This window comes from Balaenoptera musculus, chromosome 14 (assembly GCF_009873245.2).
Source record: "Balaenoptera musculus isolate JJ_BM4_2016_0621 chromosome 14, mBalMus1.pri.v3, whole genome shotgun sequence".
Taxonomy (NCBI): domain Eukaryota; kingdom Metazoa; phylum Chordata; class Mammalia; order Artiodactyla; family Balaenopteridae; genus Balaenoptera; species Balaenoptera musculus.
This window is the reverse complement of record NC_045798.1, coordinates 19,568,562-19,596,291: the sequence shown is the minus strand read 5'-3', so window position 1 is coordinate 19,596,291 and position 27,730 is coordinate 19,568,562. Positions and strand designations below refer to the sequence as shown.

General features: G+C 48.3%; 2 protein-coding genes across 6 annotated transcripts in view; one reads left to right on the top strand and one right to left on the bottom strand.

The window, feature by feature from the left end:
- Positions 1-425: 425 nt before the first annotated feature.
- FICD (FIC domain protein adenylyltransferase) lies at positions 426-7,016 on the top strand. Of its 4 annotated transcripts, none has more exons than XR_005022623.1 (4): positions 426-513; positions 1,941-2,299; positions 3,169-4,351; positions 6,090-7,016. XR_005022623.1 is itself a non-coding variant. In XM_036874886.1 (4 exons), the coding sequence occupies exons 3-4, from the start codon at positions 1,999-2,001 to the stop codon at positions 4,242-4,244; spliced, it is 1,377 nt and encodes a 458-aa protein (XP_036730781.1). In that variant the 5' UTR covers positions 432-513; positions 994-1,086; positions 1,941-1,998; the 3' UTR covers positions 4,245-7,016. The 4 variants fall into 4 exon arrangements, 2 of the variants coding, with proteins under 2 accessions (XP_036730780.1, XP_036730781.1); XR_005022622.1 differs by having other exon boundaries at positions 3,169-5,450; XM_036874886.1 differs by adding an exon at positions 994-1,086 and having other exon boundaries at positions 432-513; positions 3,169-7,016.
- Positions 7,017-7,115: 99 nt separating this feature from the next.
- The window catches only part of SART3 (spliceosome associated factor 3, U4/U6 recycling protein), a 32,818-nt gene continuing 12,203 nt past the window's right edge, over positions 7,116-27,730 (bottom strand). Inside the window, exons 5-19 of one of the 2 annotated variants that reach the window (XM_036874881.1) lie at positions 26,673-26,778; positions 25,275-25,399; positions 20,979-21,134; positions 20,146-20,284; positions 19,550-19,657; positions 18,781-18,858; positions 18,599-18,657; positions 17,523-17,632; positions 14,459-14,571; positions 13,469-13,545; positions 12,700-12,868; positions 10,557-11,017; positions 9,868-10,020; positions 8,845-9,035; positions 7,116-8,158 (exon numbers count right to left, since the gene is read on the bottom strand). In XM_036874881.1, coding sequence (XP_036730776.1) covers positions 7,993-8,158; positions 8,845-9,035; positions 9,868-10,020; positions 10,557-11,017; positions 12,700-12,868; positions 13,469-13,545; positions 14,459-14,571; positions 17,523-17,632; positions 18,599-18,657; positions 18,781-18,858; positions 19,550-19,657; positions 20,146-20,284; positions 20,979-21,134; positions 25,275-25,399; positions 26,673-26,778 — 2,211 coding nt within the window. In that variant the 3' untranslated portion in view covers positions 7,116-7,992. The remainder of the gene's footprint in view (positions 8,159-8,844; positions 9,036-9,867; positions 10,021-10,556; positions 11,018-12,699; positions 12,869-13,468; positions 13,546-14,458; positions 14,572-17,522; positions 17,633-18,598; positions 18,658-18,780; positions 18,859-19,549; positions 19,658-20,145; positions 20,285-20,978; positions 21,135-25,274; positions 25,400-26,672; positions 26,779-27,730) is intronic. The other variant, XM_036874882.1, reaches the window with a different exon arrangement.

Sequence of the window (27,730 nt, the reverse complement as noted above, 5' to 3'; positions counted from 1 at the left end):
GTGTAAACCATCAGCATTCTCACTTTACACCTAAGGAAACTGAGGCCCAGGGGACGGCGAGAGGGGCCCGCGGAAGGAAGAAACTTAAGGGAAAGGCAATCGGAACTTCGAGTTTCCAGGCCGTACCCAGAGTGCCCCAAAACCGCAAAGGCAGGGGTTTTCCGCACCTGGGGCTCCCGCTTGTCGCTCAGGCCCCGCCCCTCCTATTGCTTATTGGTCCTTTCGGGCACGAGACCAATACAGGAGTCAGCCAATGGGAGTGGCCCACGGCGCGTCTTTCCCGGGAAAGCGGAGGCGGACCAGGAACCCGGAAATGCGAGGCGCAGACAAATTGAGGAAGCCAATACGCTGCGAAGAGGATGGCGGGCCGACCAATGCAGAGTCGCCGAGGGCGGGGCCACGAGCTGACGGCAAAGGTCCCCGGAGCCGGCGGCCAGCCGAGACTGCGAGTGCTGAGAAGGCGACTGCAGAGTGCCGAGGCGACAGCAGAGCAGGGCCGGGTAGTGGCGCGAGGTGAGGAGGGGGTGAACCGGGAAGGGTGCAGCGGGGCAGTGAGCCCTGGGTGGGGTTTGGAAAGGGGCGGCTCCTCAGAATGACCTTAGTCCAGTGTCCTCGCCTCTTGGAGCTCCTGTTTCCCCCTTAGTAGCTAGTGAGGGCTGAGAGATTCGTGCCCCCAGAACGCACGTCCTCCTCGGAGAAGTCCAGCCCCGCCGAGGAGCCCGCGCCGACCATCTGGACGAAGCAGTGACCCACACCCTCTTTCGTACCTCCCCATTAGAGCTCGTCCCAAGCCTTTTCAGATGTTCTGTATCAACCAGCCAGGCTCCCCCAGAAACCTTATCAGTCAGTTGTGGGTCTTGGTCCAGTACCAGGAACAGACGGGATCGGGTGCTTGGGCCCTGGTTATGAATAAAGTAGAGGTGAAGACCTGGGTACTCTGGACCCAGATGCACTGGGAATTTGTTCCCGAATGCCTCTGTTTATTCCCTGTAGGTTGTCTGGGAATTGACTTGCTCTCTGTGTATCAGTTTCTCTCGTCTGTGAAGTGGAGCCTAGGGGTAGCTTTCCTCCGTGAGGTGGTGAGGGGTAAGTGAGATAAGGCATCGCTAGCACTCAGCTCAATGCCCAGCACACCATAGTTGCTTAATAAATGCTTGTTAGTATGATGGTGCTTGCAGACCTGATCCCTCCACTCCCACTGCCAGCCCCAGGCACCTGCTCATTGTCACAGAAGGCAAGTGGTCACCCCTCTGGCCCACAACCTGAGTTCCTCTTGAGATGCTCAGACTGCCCAAACTCTAGGCGGGATGCCTCCTGGACAGGCCAGGAAAAGGCGGCCAGAGCGGGGAACAGCATTGTGGCTAATACCAGGGTGAGGGCAGGAAGAGCTGACTGCCCAGGTGGCAATAAATCAGGCCTCCGAACAGTTGTACTTAGCAAAGAATGAGCCTCAGAACTACCTTAGCTGTTCTGGACATGTGTGTTATGTGTCTAGGGCACCCAGTGTTTGGGGTCAGAGGCCACAGAGATTTATGCTTAAGTGGGGAGGTTTTTGAGACGTGGGTTCCTGAACGCAAGACCGTCACTTGCTCACTGGGTGATTCTGGGCAAGGGCCTTCACCTCTCTGAGCCGGTCTCAGCTCGAGAATGGGGCAGCCTCAGCTCCTGTTGAAGATTGCGGGAGGGTACGTGTGAGGTCCTTAGGGTTTAGCACAGCGTCTGGCACGCAGTAGGTGTTTAATAGCAGTTGGGTGGCAGCAGCTCTGCTTTTCGCAGCGTCACACTGCCCGGGGGGCGGCACCTAATCCTTGCCTCGCCCCCACCCGTGGTCACAGTGAATTAAGAACCCTGGCATCTCCACGCCTCCCCTGAAGCCAGAAATGTGTCATCAGGGTATCGGTTCCCCTGCTTCAACTCCTGCAACTCCTGGTTCCTTGCAGATCCTGCTCTCTCCCAGGCCACTGTGGACATGTGCAAGGGGCCCACCCCTTGGTCCAGATGACACTCATGTCGATGGCTTCAGTGATGGCGGTGACTGAACCAAAATGGGTCTCAGTCTGGGGCCGCTTCCTGTGGGTGATACTGCTGAGCATGGTGCTGGGCTCCCTGCTGGCCCTGCTGCTGCCACTGGGGGCCATGGAGGAGCAGTGTCTGGCTGTGTTCAAAGGCTTCTACCTGCTCAGGAGCAAGTTGGACAGGGCCCAGCCTGCCATCACCAAGTGCACCAGCCCGTCCACGGAGCTCAGTGTCACCTCCAGGGATGCAGCAACGCTGGTGGTCAAGACCAAGGCCTCTCCAGGTAAGACTGGCCATCTTGCCTCGACGCTCATTAATCCCATAGGTATTTAGAGGGCCAGCTATGTCGTGTGTGCGGGGCACAGGGTCAGCCCTGAGCTCCTAGCTAGACAAGGTGATAGGTGGCTGAGATACATGTGGTGATATGGAAGCAGAGGGAGCCGTAGGAGCACACCAGGAAGGCTCCCTGGAGGAGGAGATGCCTGAGGAGAGACCCAAGGGAAAAGGTTTGAGGGGAGAGTGTTCCAGGCAGAGACCACAGGGTAGGAGAGCCCTGGGCACTTCAGGAACTAAAAGAAGTCTAGGAGGTGTGGCTGGCCCTGGGGGTGGGAGGGCCAGCAGAAAAGGGCCAGATGTACAGCAGGGTCCAGTTGAAAACCATTAAATTAAAAGAATTTTTAAAAGGCCCAGGGATGAGGAGGCCCCCAGGGTCTAGCAGCAGTGAGGAGCCTTTCACAGCCAGGGCCTAAAGGGGCAGGGGTGGAGGCAGGGGGAAGGGACCCGCACCTCCAGAAGAAATCACCAGAACGGCTGCGAGCGGGAGCAGACGTAGGGGAGGGCCACCTGACAGGAACTGCGGCCGCAGGAGAACACAGCCGCTCAACGACCGCAGGTCCGAGGAGGGGGCCGGGGAGCCCCCGGCTGCTGCCCCCACGGTAGAGAACGGCTCTGGGGCTGAGTGAACAGCGACCAGCACGGGGCCCCACGGGGCTGCAGGGAACAAACATGTCTGCGCATACAGGTATGCGGAAGGGCGTGTACAGCATGGCTGGGTCGAGCCCCCTTGGTCCTGGAGGAGACCAGCTGTCGGGCGGCGCCTCCCCTGAACGTCCTCTGCCCTCTCTGACCCACGCCTCTTTGGCTCTTTTCTAGCCAGCAAGTTAGAAGCCAAAGCAGCTTTGAACCAAGCCCTGGAAATGAAACGCCAGGGCAAGCGGGAGAAAGCCCACAAGCTCTTCCTGCACGCCCTCAGCATGGACCCGGGCTTCGTGGACGCGCTCAACGAGTTCGGCATCTTCTCAGAAGAGGACAGGGACATCATCCAGGCTGACTACCTGTACACCAGAGCGCTGACCATCGCGCCCCACCACAAGAAGGCGCTGGTCAACCGCGACCGCACGCTGCCGCTGGTGGAGGAGATCGACCAGCGGTACTTCAGCATCATCGACAGCAAAGTGAAGAAGGTCATGTCCATCCCCAAGGGCAACTCGGCACTGCGCCGGGTCATGGAGGAGACGTACTACCACCACATCTACCATACAGTGGCCATCGAGGGCAACACTCTCACCCTCTCCGAGATCAGGCACATCCTGGAGACCCGCTACGCCGTGCCAGGGAAGAGCCTGGAGGAGCAGAACGAGGTCATCGGCATGCACGCGGCCATGAAGTACGTCAACACGACGCTGCTCTCCCGCATCGGCTCTGTCAGCATCGGCGACGTGCTGGAGATCCACCGGCGGGTGCTGGGGTACGTGGATCCCGTGGAAGCCGGCCGCTTCCGCACGACGCAGGTCCTGGTGGGCCACCATGTCCCGCCCCACCCTCAGGAGGTGGAGAAGCAGATGCAGGAGTTCACCCAGTGGCTCAACTCGGAGGACGCCATGAACCTGCACCCGGTGGAGTTTGCGGCCCTGGCGCACTATAAACTCGTCTACATCCACCCCTTCATCGACGGCAACGGAAGGACCTCGCGCCTGCTCATGAACCTCATCCTCATGCAGGCGGGCTACCCGCCCATCACCGTCCGCAAGGAGCAGAGGTCCGAGTACTACCACGTGCTGGAGGTGGCCAACGAAGGCGACGTGAGGCCGTTCATCCGCTTCATTGCCAAGTGCACAGAGACCACCCTGGACACCCTGCTCTTTGCCACCACGGAGTACCCTGTGGCACTGCCAGAGGCCAGACCCAACCACTCTAGGTTCAAGGAGACGCTGCCTGTGAAGCCCTAACGCTCCAAATCCTCCCTTGGTGGCAAAGGATGTCCCAGGGGGGAATAAATCCAAGAAACTCAGCATTTCTAGAAACCTAGTCATCTCCCAGAGCAAGAGGAAGATGGGTAAGGAACTTAAACATTCTTTCCAAAAGCATTCTTTCCAAATGCTTCTTTAAAGAAGAAAACTAAATTATTAAGCCTTGTCCCTAAGATAACTTATAATTGAGCCCAGTTATTTATTTCCCTCTGAGCTGGTAATGTGTGGTGTCAGCTGTCTGTGCTGGTGGCCCCGATCCTTGGGGTGGCCCCAGCAGGCTTTGGGGGCATCAGTGCTCCTTGTGTGACCAGAACACAGGTTCTGGAGCAGAATCTGCACTGCAGTGGGGGAGCTGTGGGATGAGGTCTGGAGGAGTAACTCCTTGCAGCCCTTTCTGGAACCGGCCGCAAGGGTCCGTGACTACCTGAGAGAAGTCAGCACGGCTGAGGAGAACCCGGTCGCAGCTCTGAGAAGTGACTGAAAGCTTCCTTGCGTACAGGTGTTGGCTCCCCTACCAAGAGGTTAGTGTTGTGACTAATCCTTACAGGCAGAGCAAGTTTCTGAGAGATGAAATGAACGTTTACAATATATCTAGTTAGATACCTCGCTTATTTCAAGGAAGATTCTTTGAGCCATAGTTTGCAAACTCCGGTACCAGAGGCTGTTATTTTGCCACATCGACCGTTTCTCTAATTAAGAACAGGGGCATGGCTGTCCTGGGTTCTTTGTATTGATGTTTCTCACATTTGCAGCAATTCAGACCAGATGTTTCAGTCTAAAGGTTCTTCTGGGTTTGTCACTTAACAAATCCTGCTGCAAATCAGGCATTAGGACACATCTGAAGACAGACGCCTAGTCAGTACCCAACAAGCATTTGTGAGGAGTCGGAGCGCCAGTTCACAGGAGCCGAGAAACACCTTTGATCGCAGCCAGGATGCGTCCCTTTAATCCACTCACCTGCCCCCACAGCCATTGTCCCCTCGGGGAAGCAGAGCAGATGGCTTTGGAGTGGCCTTATGTTCCTAGCAACTTGTTAAAGGATAAAATGTTACATGTAACAAAGCCAAGTTTCCAAGTTGGCTGCTGCTGTTTAGTCTGAATGGCTGGAAGCCATTGGGTCCCTTTTCCAGTGACCGAGCTGGCGATGTCTAACACTGTACGCACTTTGTCAGTGTCTGAATGCTGGTGAGTATCCACCGAGTGTTGTCTGATTGGAAAATTCAGATCCTTATAGTAATGAGGACACTATTCTGCTGCAGTGTTTATACAGTTATTTAATTGTATAATAAGCATGGAGTAATTTTCTGAAAGATTAATAAGTGAAAAGATGTATGAAATGGCCCCAAGTGATAGTTATTCAAACCTTGATAAAAAATATTTTTGTATTTGTATGCTGCCATAAGGTATTTCTTAAACCTTAACTCTTCTATCGTCTTGCTCTTTATAAGCACACCAAGGAAGCCTGACAGAAGTGCTTGCTTTGTACTAGAGGGAGAAATTTGCACTTTAGCTATGTGAAGAGTATTATTTTAACAAATTACTAATAAAGTAAAGTATTTTGTTACATAAATGCCTGAGACTTTGCTACCTTATTCAAGAGAAAGATGTTCCCATCTATCCTAAGCGTGAGGGAGGGATTCTTTCAGAACTTTAGCCCTATTCTTTCTTTATATTGTTCTGGGAGAAAAACAGATCCAAGATGGTAATTATTTCAACAAGACGAGACAGAACTGGTTGGTTATGCTGACAGGGATGTAGCGCTGATCTTGCACTAAGACACGAGTAGCTCATGTATCTATTTACCATCAGTTTTTTTCCCCCCAGGACTACATAAACCCACTCCTAAGTTCCTGAAAATCTATTTCTAGAACAGTCAACACCCTGCACCTAAATCGGGTCCTGCTCGAGTCTGAAAGGTCCACCTCTGTAACAAGCCCCTGTGGACATTTGAGAGGGTGAAGTGAGGTCAGAGGATTGGCAACAGCAGGAGAACAAAACCGTTTAGCACCACATGACCTGGATTGCTAAGGAAAGGTCCATGGCCCCTTGGTCCCCGACTGACCCACATCCTCTCACCCACGGAATGGGCCTCTCTGCAGGGAAGTGGATGGCCGGCCATCCCAGAGAACACAGTTTCTTCTGACTGCTTCACAGCCGCTGCTTGAATTTCAAAAACACCTAACAACAAACGTTCTGTGCAGAAGATAAAGATGAGGTACAGAGAACCTATCAACTAAAAAACTTATTTACAAAACAACAAACAGGGAATTGGAGATTTGCCTGGATGGTTGATAACATTAAGGTATTACTGCTAATGTTTCTAGAAATGATAAAACCACGGCGTTTAAGTCCTTAGACATACATGCTACAGTGTTACTGGGTTAGCACTAATGATGTCTGGGATATCCCTCCAGAACACAGGGGATACAAGAGGGGCAGGAGGTGGAGATGAAGACGGGCTACGAGCTGAGCAATGCTGAAGCTCGATGACAAGCACACGGGGCTTAGTTTACTATTCTACTTATCTGTTTCAACTTGTCCATTAAAAATGTTAAGTTAAAAAATATAGGAAAGCCTGAATGATGCATAAAACCTTTAGAAATAGATAAATGAGCTGATTTTCATGACAGGAAAGAATTCCGATTTTTTTCCCCAGAGTGCCTTTATAAAGTCAGTTTCCCTACTGAACTGTAAAGTCAGTTTCCCTACTGAACTGCCAATGTCACTTTCAAAGCAATAAATACTGGATAAAAGATGTGGGTAAAAAAGCTTGAAAGCTGTAAGCGCCAAACTGCTCTAAACTGAAGTTTAAAACCAAAGATACAGCAGAAATGGTTTAAATCAAAGTGCCAAGCGGATTTGACTTACAAAAGTTCTATTTACACACCCATTAGGTAAACCAAGGTACACCCATTTCAAAATACATATTTGAATGCACATCTGGGTACCTTTCGACAAGTTTTTAAGAGAACTTCAGTTTAATAAACAAAGCTAAATGGGGAGAATTTAAGTTTGCACTTGACAATGCTATTTAAACAAAACCAAAGGGCTGAAACTCAACATTTAGACAAAGAACACAGTTCACTAGTCACTAGGCAAAGAAAAACGTCCATAGCAGATGGCGCACAGAATTCCTATACAAAACAAATGTCACAAGTATTTTGCTTTTAGGAAACAAAACAGTGGGTTGACGTGTCATTTACAAATACGTAATATAAAAACGCACAGCCCCCGTGAACAAAAGCCCATCAGATGTTTTTTATGTGCCCCTTGCCCCCACCCCTTTACTAAAATAGGCCATTCTGGTGAATTACTAACATCTGCCATTTTGTCTTTTAAAAAGAGTGACGGGCACATGTGCTGTGCAGGGTGTAAGAGAAGTGTCTTATAAAAAGGGGACCAGAGGTGGCCAAAAATATTTGGACAAGGGGGTCTCAAAACGGTGTGTTCGCGTTTCACTTCTGTTTCTCACTCTTTAAGACACATCTTAGGAAACCACACCCTGCGCCCAGCCTGTGGAGTGACCGTTTTCGTCCTCTCGCCCTCAATATGAGGGAGCACTTAAAGCCTCTTTCCTTGGACACCCTTTTCCCGTCCTACCTAAACCAGAGCAAGCGTGTGGCCACGGGCGCTGCACCGGGTCCTGCACAGCCAGGGCGCAGCTGGGCCACCGGGCGTCTTCCCGGCCAGCATCAAGTAAGGCATTTCCCTTCTCGCACGGTCCCACTCACTTTCTCAGAAGCAACTTGGCAAAGTCGGCATTGGACATCTTGGGTACCTCGGTGGCCGCCGGCGGCGGCGAGGCAGGGCCGTTCTCAGCCTGGGCCGCGGTGGCGCTTGGGCGTTGCAGGGCGCGGGGCAGCAGAGAGAGCTGGGTCCTCCCCTTCCCCCGCCTGGAAGAGCAAACAACGCATGGACCTTCTGAGGTGACAATTGATGAAAATAAGCCAGGACGGTCTTAGATCACCCCAAGGTAAAAGGTGAAAAACAAAAAACAAGAAGGGTAGTAAGACGAGCCCTGTTCTCCCTGACTTCGGCTATTAGGTAAAAATCACTTTAACCAACTCTGCCTTTTCCACAATTTTGGCCAGGGCCACGCCTGTGTAATACCATCACACCTAGGGTGGATAAAAAGGGCTGTAACCTTGCAGACTTCACCAAATAACCTCGCACCCTGCTGCCTCATCCCTATCGGGTGAGAACACAGCTTCTATCTGGATTACAGGTGGAGATACAGATTAGCACGGCAAGCACATGGCTGTCAGGTTTGGAACCTACACATATGGATTCACCTGCCAAAGGGGACTTTAACGTAATCACTGTGTTAAAAAAATAATAATAAAATAAATAAATCACCCGTGTAAACCGGCGAACACGAGAGAGGGTCCCACTTCCAGACTGGCCCTCAGCGTGGACTTGCTGCAGACACCCTGCCCTGGGAACGAGCGTGAGCGCCCCAGGGACGCCAGGCCCTGACCTTCCGTCTGAACTCACCGCGCACTCACCGCGCTGACAGGAAACTCGGTCACCGTGGTGCAGGCCAGGACGAAGTCTGCACCAACAAGCACACAACACTTACGCTCCGTAGATCTGCCGCGGCACCATGGCGCCCCCCGGGGCTTTCCTTGCCTCTGGCTTTTCTGGAGCCTTCCTCTGAGGCGGGTTGCTGATGGCCACTTTGATGACGTTCTCTTTGATAGTCATGCCGTCCATCTTCAGGACGGCCTGAGATGCCTGGGATTCGTTTTCGTACTCCACGTAGGCCAGGCCCTGAAAGTTTGCAAAAGCCCGGCCAGGTGAGTGCTGCAGGGCACAACCTCCTCCCTGAGGTTCACCAGCCGGTTCAGGGCAGGCCCCCGACCCTTGGGTTCCCTCCCCACCACCACCATCCTTTGTCTATAGGTCTCACAGCCCTAGTCTCCCTCCCTATTTCTGCAACTAACTTCAAATAACAAGTTCAGTGCATCTTGTGCTTGCTCCAGCCAAAAAAAGAAAGGAAGGAGAGAGATGGACCAGCATAAATCTAGCAAATGGATGAGGTGTCCTGGACACAGGTGAGCCCCGATGTCCCTGTGCCTTCGGGCCGCCCTTATTCGTACTCTTCAACTCTCGATTAACCTGGATAAATGGGACGGGGGTTGAGAGGTCAACCAAACTCTTCTTAGACAACTACTCAAAATGTGGTCAAGGATTTCACAAGAGATTGAGGGGACCGGAGAAGGGGAGGACATGGTAAGGGGGAAGCCAGTGCAGGGACCTGGGGAGATGGCCAGAGGCCTAGTGAAAAGAGGGGTCCGGGCAGGAGGGAGGAGACTGCAAAGCGGGGCACCTCACCCCAAGGCTCCACAGCCTGGGAGCTGCACTGGAGCCCCTGCTAATTCGTGGTAGTTTTTCTTCAAACACCCTATTCTTTTTAGTACAATGAGCCACATACGGGTTCATCTGACTCCAAATGGAAAAAGAGCCTCACGCATCTATCCTTCTGTTAACTTCTCGTCTGCCTCCTAGTAGACAAATCAGAACCCACTCCAGAACCAAGTAATCTCTGAACAGAGGCTCGCCCAGACTCCGGGAGGCGACTGCCGTCTGCTCAGACGCTGACCTTGGGTTTGCCGGCCCGGTTGGTGACCAGCCGGATGTCCTTCACAGTGCCGTGGGCCTTGCAGATCTCTTCTAGTTCCTCTTTCGTGCAAGAGAATGGCAGGCCCGAGACGAACAGCTTGTGTTTCTCCAGGGCAGTGCTGTACCTGAACACCTACAGGGAGGAGTGGGGAGAGGAAATCATGACCCGAGGCCCAGCCCAGCTCCCCACGACGCAGGGTCAGGCCTCGCCCACAGGCCTGGCCCAGCCAGAGCCCAGAGCCCGCTCCAGGTGCCGGGAACTGTTAACTCGCCCTGGGCAAGTCACTCAACTTCTCGAAGCTTCCACTTCCTCCTCTGTAAAATGGCAAGTGAAGCCACTTTTCTCAGAGCCTGGGTGACGACCCAGTGAGGTAACATACAAAGCACCTGGCACGTCCCTGGTCACCCCTAACCATCCAACGGCAAGCGGCCATCACACAGTCCCTAACTGTACCGTCATCTGTCAAGTAACGCCAGCTCGAAGTGACCCAGCCCCGAGTTGAGACCTCAGCGAACCAGCTCAGAACAGAACTGACCCGGTTAACGTGCAAGTTTCGTTCTTAGCAAATGCTCCACGTGTATTCTAAATATGAGCTGCTGCAGGAAAAGAGCGCTTACCCTGTCCTACCGCAACCCTACATAAAGGCGTGCTTTCTTACACAAACCAACCTTGAAGTCTGGGTTTTTGCTCTTGTCCACACAAGGGGAGACAAACATTGGCCGCCCCTCAACGGTCTGCCGATCCAGCTCCAGGGCCCGCAGGGCCACCGCCTCCTCTTTAAACTCCACGTAGCAGTAGCCCCGGAAGTCGCCGCGGTTGCTGAAGATGGGGCGGACCTCGACCACGTCCCCGCAGGCCTCGAAGAGCGGCCGGAGCGTGGCGGCAGGCTCCCGCAGGCCGTAGGGCAGGTTGCTGACGAAGACGGTGACGCCGTCCTTGCTGCTGTCGTGCGGCACCCTGGGCGCATCCCTCCTTCGGGCAGCCGCCCGCTGCTCCTGCTGCTCGGAGGGGGGCTCCGCGGCCGCAGGGGCGCTGCCCCCACAGAGGCCCGGGCGGGCTTCTGGGCCCGGCTCAGCCTCCCCAGCGGGAGGAACGCTGTTCTCCACCCTCCTGCGCTTGGAAGGCTGCTCTACAGTAGGTCAGGAGAAAAGCAGTGACGATTAGTTAACTGCCCCTTCCTGCTGGTGAGCTGTGCAAGGGGAGCGGCTGGCAGGGAAAGGGCTCTTCCCCCTATACGCGCCCCCCCGCCCTCTGCCAAGTCTCTCTTGACCCGCCCGACTCATCCCACTCCTTTCCGGGCCCCAGTGACATTCGTGTGAGGGGACGAACTCAGGTGCAAGTGATAACCTAAGTCCTCATCGGCCACGCTTAATCATATGAGAGGTCAGTGGGTCTCCAAGTTGGGCCGGCAAATCCCAATGACCCCATCCTAGACAGCCCAGGGCAGCAAGGGGAGGATAGAGTCTGGGGACTGCGTGTGAACAAGCACCTCCGGTGACACTGAAGTATGTGCTCCCCAGGCCACCCCTGGAAGCAGTACAAAGTGCTACAGTTCCTACCCACGTTCACGATTGTCTCGTGTCCTTCAACAGAACTTAACAACATTCTACTCCAACCCGCTCTTCCCACTGCCTCCAGGGGGACAATACTGAAACCCAACTGGTGAGGGCCCCCTGCTTCCAGACCTTCCCATCAGTTTCCCACTGCCTTCCCGATGGAGCCTGACCGTGGCACGCTGCATTCCAGGGTGCCCTGACTGGGCCTGCTGGCCTGCCTGCTGCCCCAGCCTCACCCACCCCAGCACCCGGCCCTCTGCCATGCATCAGGGCCCAAAGCCAGACACTTGCTGCTCAGAGAAAATGCCAGGCTGTTTTGTGCCCTGTGCTTTGCTGACCCTGGCTGGCTGGCCCCTTCCCTTCTTTCTCACTTGACAGTCACTCACTCCTCCCCCAGATGCCAAGGTGCAGCGTCACTTCCCCACGAAGTCTTTCCTGCAGGCCGCTGACCCCCTAGTGCTTTCCCTGGCCTCCACCATGATTCACACCTACATCTCCCCGAGTCCCTATTACACGTCACTGCGGTCACAGGTCCCGTTTGCCTTCCCCTGCTAAACCAGAAGCCCTAAAGCGCAGTGAGCTACCCACGGTCATTTCTGAAGGCTCCAGAAAGACTCGGGGAGAAATTCTTGGTCAACTGAACAATGACTCCATTACTATTTCCCTCTGGTTGACAACTCTGAACTAGAAAAATGTTTAGCGTCCTTTAGTGTCTAGAGACAGTTCTTTACCTTGACTGATTTTGTTGCAACAAATCTGACCCACACCTGCCCACGCCTGAAATGGCAGGGGTGACAGAAACACTGGCTGGAAAATTCTACCTGTCAAAACCATCAGGTGGGGACAAGTAAGGCTGGTGTCACTGCAGGGCCCGGCTGCGGCGGCGGTGCGGGGCGCCAGGGCCTGAGGATAAGGCAGTGTCCATGCTCGGGGAGTGACGGTACAGGGTGGGGTGTGGGAACCCACGGAGGGAGAGGAGGCACCACTCAGGAAGGGGGCGGTGGTGTCAGCAACAGGGTAGGGAGCGAAGCCCAGGGGGTATGGGCAGGGGTGTGTCTACACGGGGTGGCGCCTGGCACAGGGCCTTGGAGTCAAGCTGGGGAAGAGGGCACCCACGTAGAGGGCAGGCAGGGACAGGGAGGGTGGTGGGCACCTCGCAAGCAACTTATTCTCAAATGCAAGAAAGTTCTCCGTGCTGCTTTGTGCCCTTTCTGGGGCTCCGGGACGTCCCAGGTGAAGTCCTACCAGGCCTTACCTTCCTCATCGTCGCCCCACTCTTTCTCATCATCCTCATCAGCTTTGCTCTTGTCCGAGCCTCTGGTCTTCTTCTTCTTTTTCAACGCTTTCTTCTCTGCCCGGGCCCTCTTCCGTTGTTCAACCTTTTCTTCCTCTTGCTGGGCGAGGGCTGCTTCCTTCTCCGCAGCCTGGAAAATCGGGATATGACACATCACTGGATGCGGCGATTACATGAAGTCTACTGACTCGTGATGGAAGAGGTGGGAGCACAGGGAGGATGGCCACCGCCCGGGAGAAGGGAGGAGACCAGGAAGAGGACGAGGAGGAGGGCTGCTCCCAATCTCCCCGGCTGAGCCCCAGCCTCTTCAGGCTTCTTGGGAGCCGCATCTCAAGTCTACAGTATGTCTCACAAGATCCCCATGAATGACTCGCCAAAAGAAAGGAAAAAAAAATCTATAAAACTGAGGCCCTGATTCATTTGGGGGTGTTCATGCTCCAATCACTAGGCTAAGTATGTCAGGCTCCTCTTTTAGTTTGTTCGTCTATTCCAATAACCTTTAGGGCCAAAAGTCCTGTTTTGGATTTGTATCTATCATTGGGGCTAAAGTTTTAAGCCGATCTAAAAAGATGACAGGCTTAAATGTTGATTCAAACATTTCATAGTTAATACTTTGAGTAAAAGACATTTCTCAGGACGACCCCAAAGGTTCTGACAAGGAACATTCATACCAAACACAGTCAAAACAGTTTTCAGAGGTTCAAAGACTTGAAATAAAGAGCATCGTTACCTTAATTCTCTGCTCATTAACGCGAGCCAGTCGAGTTTCGGTTTTCTGAACGGCTATATCCCAATCTTCTAAAGTACCTTGAGAGGAAGAGAAGCAAACTTTCACTTCTTTGGATTTTGAAGGATATAATAATATAAAATTTTCTTACTGTCCTGCACCTCCAGAAGAAAGCTCTTCCATCAAACAGTAACAACTGGAGAATTGGCTCCCCATTTTAAGAAGATTTCATTTGTATAGGTTTCAAGTTTCAGAATTCAAACAGTCCTTCCAGGTGTGTTTAGAACATCCGTTCTCTTTTAGAAAGGACACTTGAAAACCAGAATAGGTTCTATTATGGGCTCTCTGTGGCAAAGATTATGAAAACATTCTAATGCAAAAGGTACAAGACATCTGTACTAAGACCGAAAGATTTTAAGAGCTCCTCAAATGATAAATGCTGGGGTGTTTTTCTTACTGTTGTTGCTGTTTGGGTGTCTATCTCCAGTTCTGAGGGGTTCATACCCCAAATCCAGACTAACGCCCATGGAAACTGAACACTGAGGCTCTGAAATTCACAAGGGAGGCACACGTGACCAGAGAGCGCGTTTTGCCGTGTGCCTCTCGGCGCTGTGCTGGAGCACAGTCTCTCCTGAGTTCCAGAGAACCCTTGGCAACGCCTGCAGACGGTTCTGGTGGTCAGCACTGGGGGCAGGAAAAGCGCCACTGGTACCCAGCGGGTAGAGGGAGGCCAGGGATGCCGCACACAGCAGCCCCCACCAAAGAGTCTTGAGAGGCCTGCGCTAGAGCTCATCACGGGCCCCCTCGCACGTGGAGTCTGAGGAGGGCTGCAGGACTCCCCCCTCACTGGCGAGCACCGCGTGACGGTCGCATCAGAGAGGCCCCTCGAGGGGCTGAAGCCGTAAACACAGTCTGTCCTTAAGCCTACAGACCTGAGACCAAATGGCAAAAGGGACAGACCCCAAGCCAGAGGCAGCGCGCCGAGGTCCCCACCTTCTGTCCTCTCCATGGTGAGCAACACCTCACAGACGTGTTCCGGGTAGTCGCTGGTGCACTGGACTGCCCGGTGCAGAGCCTTCCTGCAGTGCTGAGTGTCACCGTGGGCCCTACGGCGGAAAACACACAGTTGGCGCCACCAGCACACACAGCGGAAGGCGCAGAGGGAGGGCTGCCTTCACACAGCTAACATCACGGCATCAAAGCCCACCGCCAACTCCAGCTTCTGAGGAGATGCCACGCTCTGTGTGCTACTGATACTTTTAATGCTTTCTCCTTTTCCCAGAGAGCCCCTCTAGTCAAAAATGAAGGCTTTCTTCTAAGCCACTCTTTCCCTTAGCAAGTCGGTGCCAGTGGAAAACGCACCTGGGGACAGTGGTCCTCAGCCAGGCGTTCTGCCTTTACTGCATTCACATGTGCAATGCATGGGGGGATCCAAGAGCTGTGGGTGACTTGATAAAGTCCCTAGAGAAATTCTAGGACACGGTCCCACTCGAGGGGAGAGTCACTGACACAGGGGGCTGTCAGATTTCATGCCTAGAGTCAGATCTTCCTACACTGACATGGAAATATATACTGCTCATCAGGATAGTATATCTAAAACAACATTCTGTTCATCCCAGCAGTTATGAGATGCTATGTTCTCATTTCTGTTTTAAAATTTTTTATAAATATAAACACTGTAAATACGTATTAGGATACTCAGAAAAAATTCAGAGCAGCAGTTCAGACCCCTGAGGGTCCCTAAGACCCTTTCAGGAGGTATGCAAAGTCAAAACTACTTTCATAATAATACCGAAACATTTATTGGACTTTTTCCACTGTGTTGACATTTGCACTGAGGGTGCAAAAGCTACAGTGGCTCTTAGCACAGATCAAGACAGTGCATACCTTGTTAATATTCTGTGTGACAAATGGGATGCACACATCAAAGCACCTCTTTATACCGAAGTACAATGGTTGTAGGAAAGAAATAATGGGTTACTGTTTGAGTTGCAAGCTGGACTAGTTACTTTTTTTCATGGAACATCATTTTCACTTGAGAGAACAACTGAGTGACAAAAACTATGGTGATTAAGACCTGGGTATTTCCTAGACATTTTCAAAAATTAATGAAGTGAGGCTATCACTTCAAGGAAAACCACTTAAGAGTTTTTGTTGACGGTGATAAGACTGGAGCTTTCAAGTGAAAATCAGAGCTTTGGAAAATTTGTATCTGTCACCGTGAGTCTGACAGCTTCCTACATGTAAGGCTTTTCTACAAAGATCAGTGCAGATGTTAACAAATGGGATAATGAAACGCGTCAATATTTGGAAGAGCTGCAGGACTTAATGAGTCAGCATTTTCCACACACACAACGCATGTCACGGGATCATGCGTGGGTAAAAGGTCTGCTCAGTGCAAAACAGACCAACGGATATTAATGCAACAGAGTGAAAAATTCATTGATATGGCTTCAGATTCCAGAATGCAAATGACTATGACTTGTTAAATTTTGCTGTAGTGTGAAAGAAGAATATCTGCAATTATCTGAAAAATACCCCCTTCTCTTTCCTAACCTCTTATTTGTGTGAGGCCAAATTTCCTTCATATTCTTCAATGAAAACATCACAACAGAGGGGACGCAGAAGCAGACGTGAGAATCGAGCTGTCTGCTACTGAGCCAGACTAAAGATATTTACAAAAGTATAAAACCAGCCCACGTTCTCACTGCATTATTTTGGAGTTTGGAAAGCAGTCCTTTCTCATAAAAACGTTAAGTGTAATGAATTTATTGTGAATTTTAAATGAATAAAAATATTTTTTAATTTCTCAGTTTTATTTTCTAACATGGTAAATGTTAATAAATATACCTCATATAAACAAAAGCTTTTGTGGGGGTCCTCAAATTTTAAGAGTGTAAAGGGGGTCCTGAGACCAAAACATTTGAGAACCGCTGATCTAGAGGAATATTCAAGAAGTTTTAATAGTGATCGTCTCTGGGGAAGGATTTTAAGACTTTCACTTTCTAGCTCACATTTTTTTAAATGTTCAATTTTAACTTGAGCACATACTATTTTTTAAATCGGGGGTAAAAAAAACAAAATGTTCAGAACAGAAAAAAGATGTATTTATAGACATGCAATGTCCAAGATATACTGAATTTAAAAGCTAGTCTTATTCTTTATACCTTCTCCATGTCATAAACATTATTTAAAATAATTTTAGAGGTTTAGAAAATGTATACTATAACTGCATCATCATTTCTTAAAAATTTAAGCACAGGAAAGTCTCAAAGAACATACCCAGGGCTTCCCTGGTGGCGCAGCGGTTGAGAGTCTGCCTGCCAATGCAGGGGACACGGGTTCGAGCCCTGGTCCGGGAAGATCCCACATGCCGCGGAGCAAATGGGCCCGTGAGCCGCAATTACTGAGCCTGCGCGTCTGGAGCCTGTGCTCCGCAACAAGAGAGGCCGCGATAGTGAGAGGCCCGCGCACCGCAATGAAGAGTGGCCCCCGCTTGCCACAACTGGAGAAAGCCCTCGCACAGAAACGAAGACCCAACACAGCCATAAATAAATAAAAAGAAATTAAAAAAAAAAAAAAAGCAATTCCATTTAAAAAAAAAAAAAAAAAAAAAGAACATACCCAAACCATTAACTAATGGTGGTTGTATGTGGGCCTGACACTGCAAAAAAACTTGGGTTTTTTCCTCTCTGCTTTTTATTATTTCCTACTTTTATAGACAAAGCAGATACAAAAAATAAACAGCTCCCCTGAAAGTCAAATAAAACATTCATGTCCAAAAATCAAAACAAACCAAAATAAATTGAAAGTAATGAATTATACTCCAATAAAGATGTTAAAAAAAAAAAAAAAGTAATTCATGGCTATAAGAGCCCAGGCACAGAATATTATCTTTGGTTCTCTATAGCCCTGCCCCATAAACCCCCAGCCACCGAGGAGAGACAGGACGATAAAGAGAAGCAGTGTGCTGCAAGGAGCAGGCCCAGGCTGCAGAAGGCAGGGGGCACTGCGGGTCACACCTGACAAGCACCGCCCCCCAACCCCGGCCAGTTACCTTTCCAGGTTGTAATACTCAAGCCACATGTTGGCATACTTGGCGTTCCCTTTGGTCATGATGCTGTCCCAGAGCTCCCGGGCTTTCTGCATGTTATTGCACAGTCGAGCCTGAACGCATTAGCAGACTGAGTTAGGAGAGGACTCAGACCTTATGATGGTGACACTCGCTACAAAACACACTTCAGACGCACATGGCTAAAAACCTCCCACCCCAAAACTCACCCCAAAGCTATCAGCGTTACTTAACTCCCTAGACATTCCCGGGCCACCCCCCATGATAACAGCCCGGCCCAAGCATGTCAGCCTTTTTGCAGCGACATGCCTCAGGCTGTCTGCCCATGCTCACCTCGAGAACCACACTGGGGAGCCCACAGGCACTTACGACAGTACTGGCCAGGCATTTTTTATTTTTAACAAGCTTAACTGTAAGTGTTTTATTTGAAGGGCAAGGCAGAGAAAGAAAGATGGATCGAGGAGCAGATGCCGGCTCTTAACTTCTGAGCCACAGCTGCTGCATCGTTAACGTGGTCTCAACACAACCATCCCATCCACCAACTACCTGATACCTGACTCTCCCCCAGAGGAGAAAACGTTAGCATTTTACAATCCTATGAGCTGATTAAGGGCAGGGTTCACGTCTTACTCACCTTGGGGTCCTTGGTTCAGCAATAACATTCAACTCATTATACCCTCTGATTATCTGTGAAACTGTCTTGTCTTTCACACTAGATTAAAGCCTTACTAGCACAGGGACAGGGTTTCTCTCGTCCCGCGGCACACAGCGAAAGGCCTGCAAACTGCTTATGCTGGGGACGTGCTCATCAATGGGGCGCAGCGCGGGAGGGGAAGAGGTAACACACAAGCGAGCGCCTGGCATTCAGACAGCTGCTGCGCAACTTCGAGCGGGGAGCTAGGATTCTCCCTAAGACAGAAACGAATGTGTGTCGAGCAAGGAAACATGAATCCTTACAGGGCCTAGACCGTCACCTGGGATCCCGACTCAGCTTCGGTCACACTATCGGACAAAGGTCCCTCAAAGGGGGATGAAACTGACAATGTGTCAGAAACATTTACCTCAATCCGAGCCCAGTTCTGCATGATCAGGCAGCTTGGATCTCCACTCTCACTGAAACCTTGAAAAACAGAAGCAGACGAAATCAGAAAGTAATTGAGAGGCAAATCGCCTCTGACTGAAAAGGTACACCGACCAGAACAGGGAAGCACGAGCGGACAAGGCAGGAGGGGGCCCCACTTACGCTCCTCCACCTCCTGCTTCAGGTACTCCAAGGCGCGGGCGAACGCAGACCGCAGCTCCTCCAGCTCTTTACTGGAGTCTGTGAGAAAGTGCAGAGAGGTTCGGCTCGAGGAAACCACATGCCACGTCTTGTTTGTTCTTTTCAATCCTACACTGACGCTCCCTGGCATCATGCTGGGGACATGGAAATAAAAGTGCCAGTCCCTGCCCTCATCACACAGTGGGGGGAGGCAGATACAGGAAGGCAGCACATCACAGACAGTACGAGGACAAAGGTGACAAGGGCGCCACGTGCGGGACCACAGCAGAAGGGGTCTCCCTGAGCCAGCAGAATGGCTAAAAGCCCCCTGCATGAGGAAGCAAGCACCAATTAGGGGTGGCGGCGTGTGGTTCTGGTCGCTCTTTTTTTTTTTTTTTCTTTTTTGAGGGAGGAGAGAGGAAGGCAGGGGATCCCATGGAGGTTCAATGATTTAAAAGGAACACAGCAGTCCCATGTAAAGAACTATTTAGGATACACAGAAGGAAGAGAAGGGAGAAATGAGACTAAAGAAGTTGGCAGGAGCCAGTGTAAACCATTAGGACCATTACTCTCTCCCTTTACAATCCACGGCATGATTCGTTACAAACTGAAATAGCTAAAATTTCTGAGAAAAAAAAAGTTACCAATATCACTTGCCCCATCGTGAGATATTTGGGCAACTGGGACATCCTACCAAAATACATGTTAAGGAAAAGCTCAGTTCTGATAGGAAACACATAAACTTCAATACCTTGTTTGAAATCGACCCTTCTCCTCAGGTAATCAAGGTACGCCTGCCAGATCTCCACATAATCGGTGGCCTGAATGAAGCCAGCACTCAGAGCTTTCTCGAAGGTCACTGGAGTCGAAGAAAAAGCCAGGATTTGTTGCCAATTCAAAAAGAAGTTATCAAGATGATTATAAAAACTGCTACTGACTATAAAATTCCATATGGCTTAAACAGTAATAGTAATAATGGGATGCAACAAAGTGAAATGAGCTAGAGAGAAATGTTCAAAAGAAAGGCTACCACAGTGGTGCACAAACTGTGTTCTAGAAAGGGCACATCCCACAAGGTGCCCTGCATTAAAGTGCTCCAGGTCAAGTAAGTTGGAGAAAAGGCCATGACTCCCTGGAAAATCACAATGAATATTAAGACGTTAAAAAGGTCTAAGAAGTCAAAAATACAACTACTTCGTATCTCCCATTTAGAGCCCTTCTTGTCACTAATACCCAATATCCCAAAGTAACCGCCTGGGGAACGCTGATTTAATGACTTTTGTCACAGCTCAATGTTTCTGACTCGGGGCAAAAAGCTTAGGAGTCTTCCCACAAAAACATCCGCACCCGAAATCACTCGATGATCAACTCCATGTCTTTCCATGGCCAAGAGGTACCGACTCCACAGGGCAACTGTCCACGGGCAGTTTCTAACAGCGCGACTGTGTACAGATAAAACCAAATCCTTTACTTTCAGCTGCCGATCCTATGATAAAGAATGCCAGGGTCAGGAAAGAAAATTTTATTAAGACTTCACCATCCATGAGACATTCCCAGCACAACCAACAAAAGACATTTCCTTAATATGACTGGTTTCTTCAACAAAAAAAATCACAAGGGGTTTTGCAGGAAAAGAGGACAGAGGTGGAGAGGGGAACCTACAGATCAAAGAGCTTTAAGAGACATCAGCCAATCCTAATGTATGGATCTTGTTTAGATCCCAATTCAAATCTTTTAGACATACACATTGAAATATTTACCATCAAAATGTGATTTCTGGATTTGCTTCAAAATAACATGGAAGGGAGGAAAATAGGTAAGGAACCTAGTAAGATTATAGATGAAACTAGACTAGTGCCATTAGTTAAGTGTTGAAGCTGGGTGATGGTTAACTGCAGCTTCATTTTACTTATCTGTCTACATTTATGTATTTACATTTTTCCATGATAAGAAGTTAAAAGAAAAATTAATCTGTTATAAAGTCCTCAATAGTAAGGCTATGCAAAAATTTTTTTACAGTTATCAGTTTAAAATAACTTAAAACACCAGGAGACTTCCTTAGTGAGTCAAGCAGAGAAGAGCAGCATGCAGCTAACTACTGGCACTCTGTCTGATTTTCTTTAAATGGAACCTAAATTGGTAAAAAATAAAGTGAGATTAGAACAGGTAGGTTATCTTACTAGGTACTGACTGTAACGGATCCACAAGTCTGGGACAAGGCAGTTCTCGACCAGAGCACGCTCAAAGATCAACTGAATGCGGGCGGGGTCTCCAATTTTCATCTCAAAATCGATGTATGCTTGATATTCAGCCAGCCTGGGTGCTTCCGCTTGCAACTGGGGCAAAGGATAATGGCAATGAAATTGAAATGAGCTATGTGACACTGTCAGAAAGCACACACAGCTCCACAGTAAATTTTGGTGAGAATGGCCACACCAAGAAAAGAATCACCAATCCCCACTCTCAGAACCTCTGCATATCAGGTCTATAAACTGATTAGCAGAAAGTGAATCCAAAGTGCCTCTTCATGGCAATAGTTACAAAGGCTCTGTGAACCCTTTTTAAACTCCATCCCTAGACCACAGGGAATTTAAATCTCCCATCAATCAGGAACTGAATGAAAGAGAAGCACCTTTGCCAACTACCATTGCTAACCATCCTTTCAAAACAGATATCACTTTCTTGGCCTACTAAGTGGGGTGAATGCAACCATACCAGAGTTACTTGGTGCCCTGTGCTATTTCAGGTTCGTCACTCCAAATACCAGCTCCTGCCAGAGTACAGGTACATGCAGGAGATGGAGGAGGCTATGCTCAATGTTTACTGATCCAAAGACGTACAATTAAAATTCTTTTTAAACAAAATCCTCTTATTCAACTTGTTTTCTCCTCAGCCACACTCTGCTGACGGTCAAAACAAAATTCAACTGCCTGAGGATTTCATGAATGAAGCTTTGTGAAATGCAACTAAATACCAATCATTTACATGTGAAAAAGGGAGAGGGAGCACATGCAGACCAGAGAGAGAGCACGCATGCTCTGAACTTAGAAAGATGATATTGCAGAGACTCAGTTTCTACTAATAATGACAAAATCAGTTACCCAGACACACTGTGCCACTGAAAACTGAAAATACTAGATTAAATATTTTAAAAAAGCTTCTTGCAAATCAACAACAAACTGGCCAAGAAACAAGAAATACTGCAAACAAAATCTAAGTGAAGGTGGTTAAGGCTAAGGGAAGGTTAAGCTTTTGCCAGTTTAAGAGATAATATTAATAATTTGATCTTGGGACTTCCCTGGTGGCACAGTGGTTAAGAATCCACCCGCCAATACAGGGGACACGGGTTCGAGCCCTGGCCCGGGAAGATCCCACATGCCGTGGAGCAACTAATCCCATGCACCACAACTACTGAGCCTGTGCTCTAGAGCCCGCAAGCCACAACTACTGAAGCCTGCGCACCTAGAGCCCATGCTCCGCAACAAGAGAAGCCACCACAATGAGAAGCCCACACACTGCAAGGAAGAGTAGCCCCCGCTCGCCACAACTAGAGAAAGGCCGCGCGCAGCAACAAAGACCCAACGCAGCCAAAAATTAAATAAATAAATAAATAAATTTAAAGAATTTGATCTTTACAACAATCGTAGGAAGCAGCTATCATTTCTATACCCATCTTACGTTCGAGACAACTGAGTCACAAGGAGGCTAAGTACTAGCTCAGAGCTAAAATTCAAACTTGAGGCAGCCCACCTCTCAGAGCCTGTGTTCTCACTCACCAGGCTGTGAAAGATACCAAAAACAAAGCCAAGAAGCCCAACAAACCTCAAGCAGGATAAATACAAAAAAATCCACATCTGGACCTACTGCAATGAAATTGCCAGACATCAAACCAAACCAATGAGATCTTAAAATTGGCCAGAGAACAAACAAGGATTTCCTTCCAAGAAGCAAGAGTTAGACAGCTGACATAGCAGCACAACAGAAGCCGGAAGACAAAAAGATATATTTAACTGCCAAGAGAAGAGAACTGTCAGCCTAGAATTCTATATCCTGAGAAATTAACTCTCAAGGGGAGCAAAGTAAGGACCTTTTAAAACAAACAAAAACTGAGAAAATCTGTTACAAGCAAATATCCAGTGCAGGAGATGCTAAAGGGCAGACTTTAAGCAAAAGAAAAGTGATTCCAGGTCAAAGATCTATGATGTGAGAAGAAAGAGCAAAGAAAATGGGAAATGCATGCAGTAAATGTAAACAAACTGGAACTGCAAAATGCAGTGTTAATAACGATGCCTTGGGGGTCAACTAAAAGACAAGAAACACAAGAAAACAAAGCGTAAGTCTGAGGGTGGTAAATGAAGTTAAAAGTATTCTAAGACCAAGAAAGGGGAAATGCCATTTACAAATAGTATTGTGTGTGTATTGTCAACACATAAAATCTCCCCAAATCTATAATATTAATAAGGATTGAGCAAGTTTGATTAAAAAATTAATACTAAAAAAATTGCATTTTAAATACCAGGAACAAACAATTAGAAAAGAAAATCTTTAAAAAGATACCATTTATAATAGCATCAAAAAAACACTTAGAAATACATCTAAAAATGTGTTCAAGACACTGGATAAATTTATAAAACTTTACAGACAAGACTTAAAATAGCAGCGGTCTATACCATGTTCACAGATTGGAAGATTCAATACTTAAAAGATACAAATTCTTCCCCAAATTGATCTACAGATTCAATACAATTCCAATCAAAAATTCAAGGGAATTCCCTGGCAGTCCAGTGGTTATAACTCCATGCTCTCACTGCCAACGGCCCGGGTTCGATCCCTGGTCAGGGAACTAAGATCCTGCATGTGGTGCAGTGTAGGGGGAGAAAAAAAAGAAAAAAAAAAAATCACGTTTTTTTTTTTTTTTTTTTTTTTAAGTAGAACTTGAAAAGCTGATTCTCAATTTAATGGAAGTATTAAGAGCTAAAGAACGCCAGGACCCTCTTGAAGGAGAACAACATGGATGGGACTCATGCTACCAAAGATTGAAACTTAATTATAAAACTATCATCATTATGACAGTGTAATATAAACCAGTGGGGCAGAACAGAGAGCCCAGAAATAGACCCACACAGAAATGGAAAGCTAATCCATGACAGACGTGGGGCAGCATATGAGTGAGGGTGGATGGAGTTATCAAAGTCAGCACTGGAACAACTGTTTCTCCATATGGAAAAACGAAACTGGACCCTGCCTCAGACCATACCCGAAGATCCAGAAGAAAACCTAAAGATGAACGACAAAACTATAAACTTTCAGAAGAAAAACAAAACTAAGTATATTAGTGACCTCAGAGTATGGAGAGATTTATTAAGCACAAACCCTAAGGGAAAGAAGGACAAATCCAATTAGATTAAAATTAAGAATTGGTCATCAAAAGATGCCACTAAAAAAAAAAAAAAAAGGAAAAGACAAGCCACAAACTTGGGAGGAAAAAACTGTAATACATACAACCAAAAGTATGGATTAAGACCCAGGACTCCTACAAATCAATTAGAAAAAAGACAAACCAAAAGAAAAATAAGCCAAAGACTTTAACAGGTACTTCAAAAAGAAATTTTTTTTAAGGAAATCTGAATGGCTAATAGGTGTGAAAAGATGCTCAACGTCATTAGTTATGAGGGAAGTGCAAATTACAACTATAATTTCAGATCCATCAGATTGCCTAAAATTTAAGTATGTCAATACCCCAGGTTGGCAGAGCAATGAGAACTCTCAGATACTGCAGGCGGGAGTAGCAACTGATAGCCTGGAAAACAGTTCCGCATCACCCTAGGACCCAGCAATTCCATTCTGACGTAATGGAATGAAACTCTTTTTCACGTGTACCAAGAGATACGTCCAAGAACGGTCAGAGCAGCACTACTCCTCCTAGCAAAACACTGGAAACAACCCAACCACCTAAGAACAAGGGTAAATAAATTGTTTACACACGACAACTTTACAGCAGTGAAAACAAATGGACTATAACTATACTCATCAACGCAAGTAAAACCCAAAAAACATGTTGAATGAAAGAAAATATACAGCATGATTCCATCATACAAAAGTTCAAAAACAAGCAAAATTAAACCATGTATTAATTAAGGATACGTTCATAGGTTGTAAAACTATAAAGAAAAGCAAGGGAATGATTATCACAAAAGTCAGGAAAGTGATTACCTCTCGGGAGAGGGAAGAGGAGGCAATCGGAGAGGGGCACATAGGAGACTTCTAAGGTACTGGCAATGCTCTATTTCTTAACCTGGGTGGTGGGTACATGGATGTTCACTTTATTATTAGGATGTAAACTGAACGTACACATTTATACACTCTATAGTATATTTCACAATAAAACAAATGTTAAAGATACTGTTTTACTTGCAACTATCAATTAGGGAAAAGTTTGTAGAGAGACGTTTACTGTAAAAGAGACCAACACTTACCAGTGCTTCTTCATAGGGTTTGTATTTCTCCAACTGCTGTAGTGCTTTGTTATAGTTCTGAATTACTGACTCTGGTATGGGGTCTTCTGACCATTCTTCATACTCTGCAAACGTTGCCTCCATATCTATTGAGAGATGGATTCAGCCCCATGGGTCTTGCCATTGGGTTTTATCAACTCAAACAGAGTAAACCCTGAGACTCAGATGCCACTGGCCCCTCCCACATCTGTGGCCACAGGGCTCTTACTGATGGAATCCTGAGATCTTCTGCTGAGCCCTGACTTGGTCTTAGACTCTGTCTCAAAGCACCATCCTGGGCAGCCCTACCACCTAGCTAATCAATCAGAGTAAATGAAACTAATAGCAACGCTCTAACCACACTTACCTACTGCTCCCTATGTTCTAACACTTCACATCCATTACCTCATTCGATCCTCACCACTCTACAAGGGAGGTTCTACCATGATTCCCATTTTGCAGTTCAGGAAACATAAGCAGAGGGTTACATCAACTGGCCAGTTAACAGCAGAACAAGGCCTTGAACCCCGGCAGTCTGGCTCAAGTTCATGCTCTGTTCACCATGCTGTACTGCCTCACACTGGTATGTGAGTGAAACATAGAAGCCAGCTCAGCTCTAGCCTTTTCTGTTTGTCACCCAAGGATTTGACTGGAGAGCCACTTCATAATTTGTCAAATCCAATCCAAATAAACCAGGAAGTAAAAAGAAATAACACCTGGGCTCAAGTAAAGTTGGCCAGAGGTTCTGAGGGTGTGCAACGCATAACCACACCTGGGGAACAAACAAGATGGCAGCACCCAATTCTTCCCATGCTTGGAAGTCCTCCCAGCGCTGCTCATGTTCAAGCTCAAAGGCTTGGCTGGCCAAAATATGTTCACACAAAAGGAGACTCCTTCCCAAGCCCCAAGAAATTCAGATAGGAACACTTCCAATCGACCGCGCTCCTGGACCACCAGCTCACCTCCACAGGAGGAGGCTATTAGCCCACGTACAAGCACCACACTGTTATGGAGGTTACTTCTGAAGAGAAAATGCTCATAATGGAGCTCTTACTCAATGAAGTTCCCCCAGAAAACACAGGGGGTCAGTTTCCCTATTCCTTTCAGAGACCCTCTCTCTGCCTCCCTGACAATGTCTTAACATAGGAAACTCGGGGTCAGGAAGTCTGCTTCTAGTCCTGTCCCTGCCCCCCTTGAGCATGAACAATTCAAGATATGTTTTTCCCCAGGGCCTCGTCCACAGTGATACTGTCCAATGAGAATACAAACACCAGCCACGTTCACCTCACGAGACGCTGGGAAAGGCCTAATCACGTGACATGCTCCAAAGCATTCTAAGAACGACGAAGGACTGGCTGTGGATGGGTCACTTTCTCTTACCGTAGAGTGGGATCGCCAACTGTCGCCGGAAGAGACTGTGGACTTTCTCCAGCTGTGAATCAAAGGTTTGTTCCCGGTCAAAAGGGGAAAGGAAGCCAGCTATGGGCTAAAGAAGCAAATTCGTAGTAAATGACAAACTCTGGTTCTTCCTACTTCAAAAAATATTTCAGCACATCTTTAGTTCACACTAAAAAAATTCACAGGACCTCTCATACCCGAGGTATTGTGCCAAATGCTGCATGAGGCTCAAAAGTGAATGTTTTCCCTAGCAAGTGTTTATGAGGGGAGAGCAAGAAGGAATCTAAGAAATGTACCCAAATGACTACAAGATACAGCATAAGCATCACAAAAGCGAAGCGTCACAAGTATCAACGGATGGCGGCTTGCTTCAAGCTGGTTTTCAGGGCTGAGTTTGTCGTTATGAAGGGAGGGAATCAAGGAAAGGCTCCTGGAGAAGCTGGCACCAGGGATGCCCCTACAGGCTCTCCGGAGCTGGCAAGAGAGGAAAACAGACTCCTAGCTGAAGGGAGGGCAGGAGTATAAGTACAGTGGCCGGAAAGTACATGAACACCGAGGGGAGCGTGGGAGCGGACTCCACGCGGGGTCAGGACTGACACTGGAGACAGCCGCACGTGTCGGCCAGAGGCTCAGCCCCAACGCCTTAGTCCGGGTAGGGGGAGAGCACCACCGCACATTTCTCAACAGGGACACAATCAAGATGGGACTGGGCTACTTTAACCACAGTGATCTAACTTAAGGAGAGGGCTCCACGGTGTACCAACAACAACTTTGTGGTCACACACAGAGTGGAAAAGAGACACTAGGGAGGGAACTGTAAAATTCTATAAATCATAGTCTAGTCTAAAAAACGCAATTATAATGGGATCAAATCTCTCACAGTTACTATGGGACACGATACATATATACATATATATGTACACATATATATGTATACACACACACACACACACATAAAATCTTTTTTTGGAATGACTTCGTTATCCTTGTACTCTCACCTGAAACCAGTAACTAAAACAGTAGTATGTTTAAATATCAGG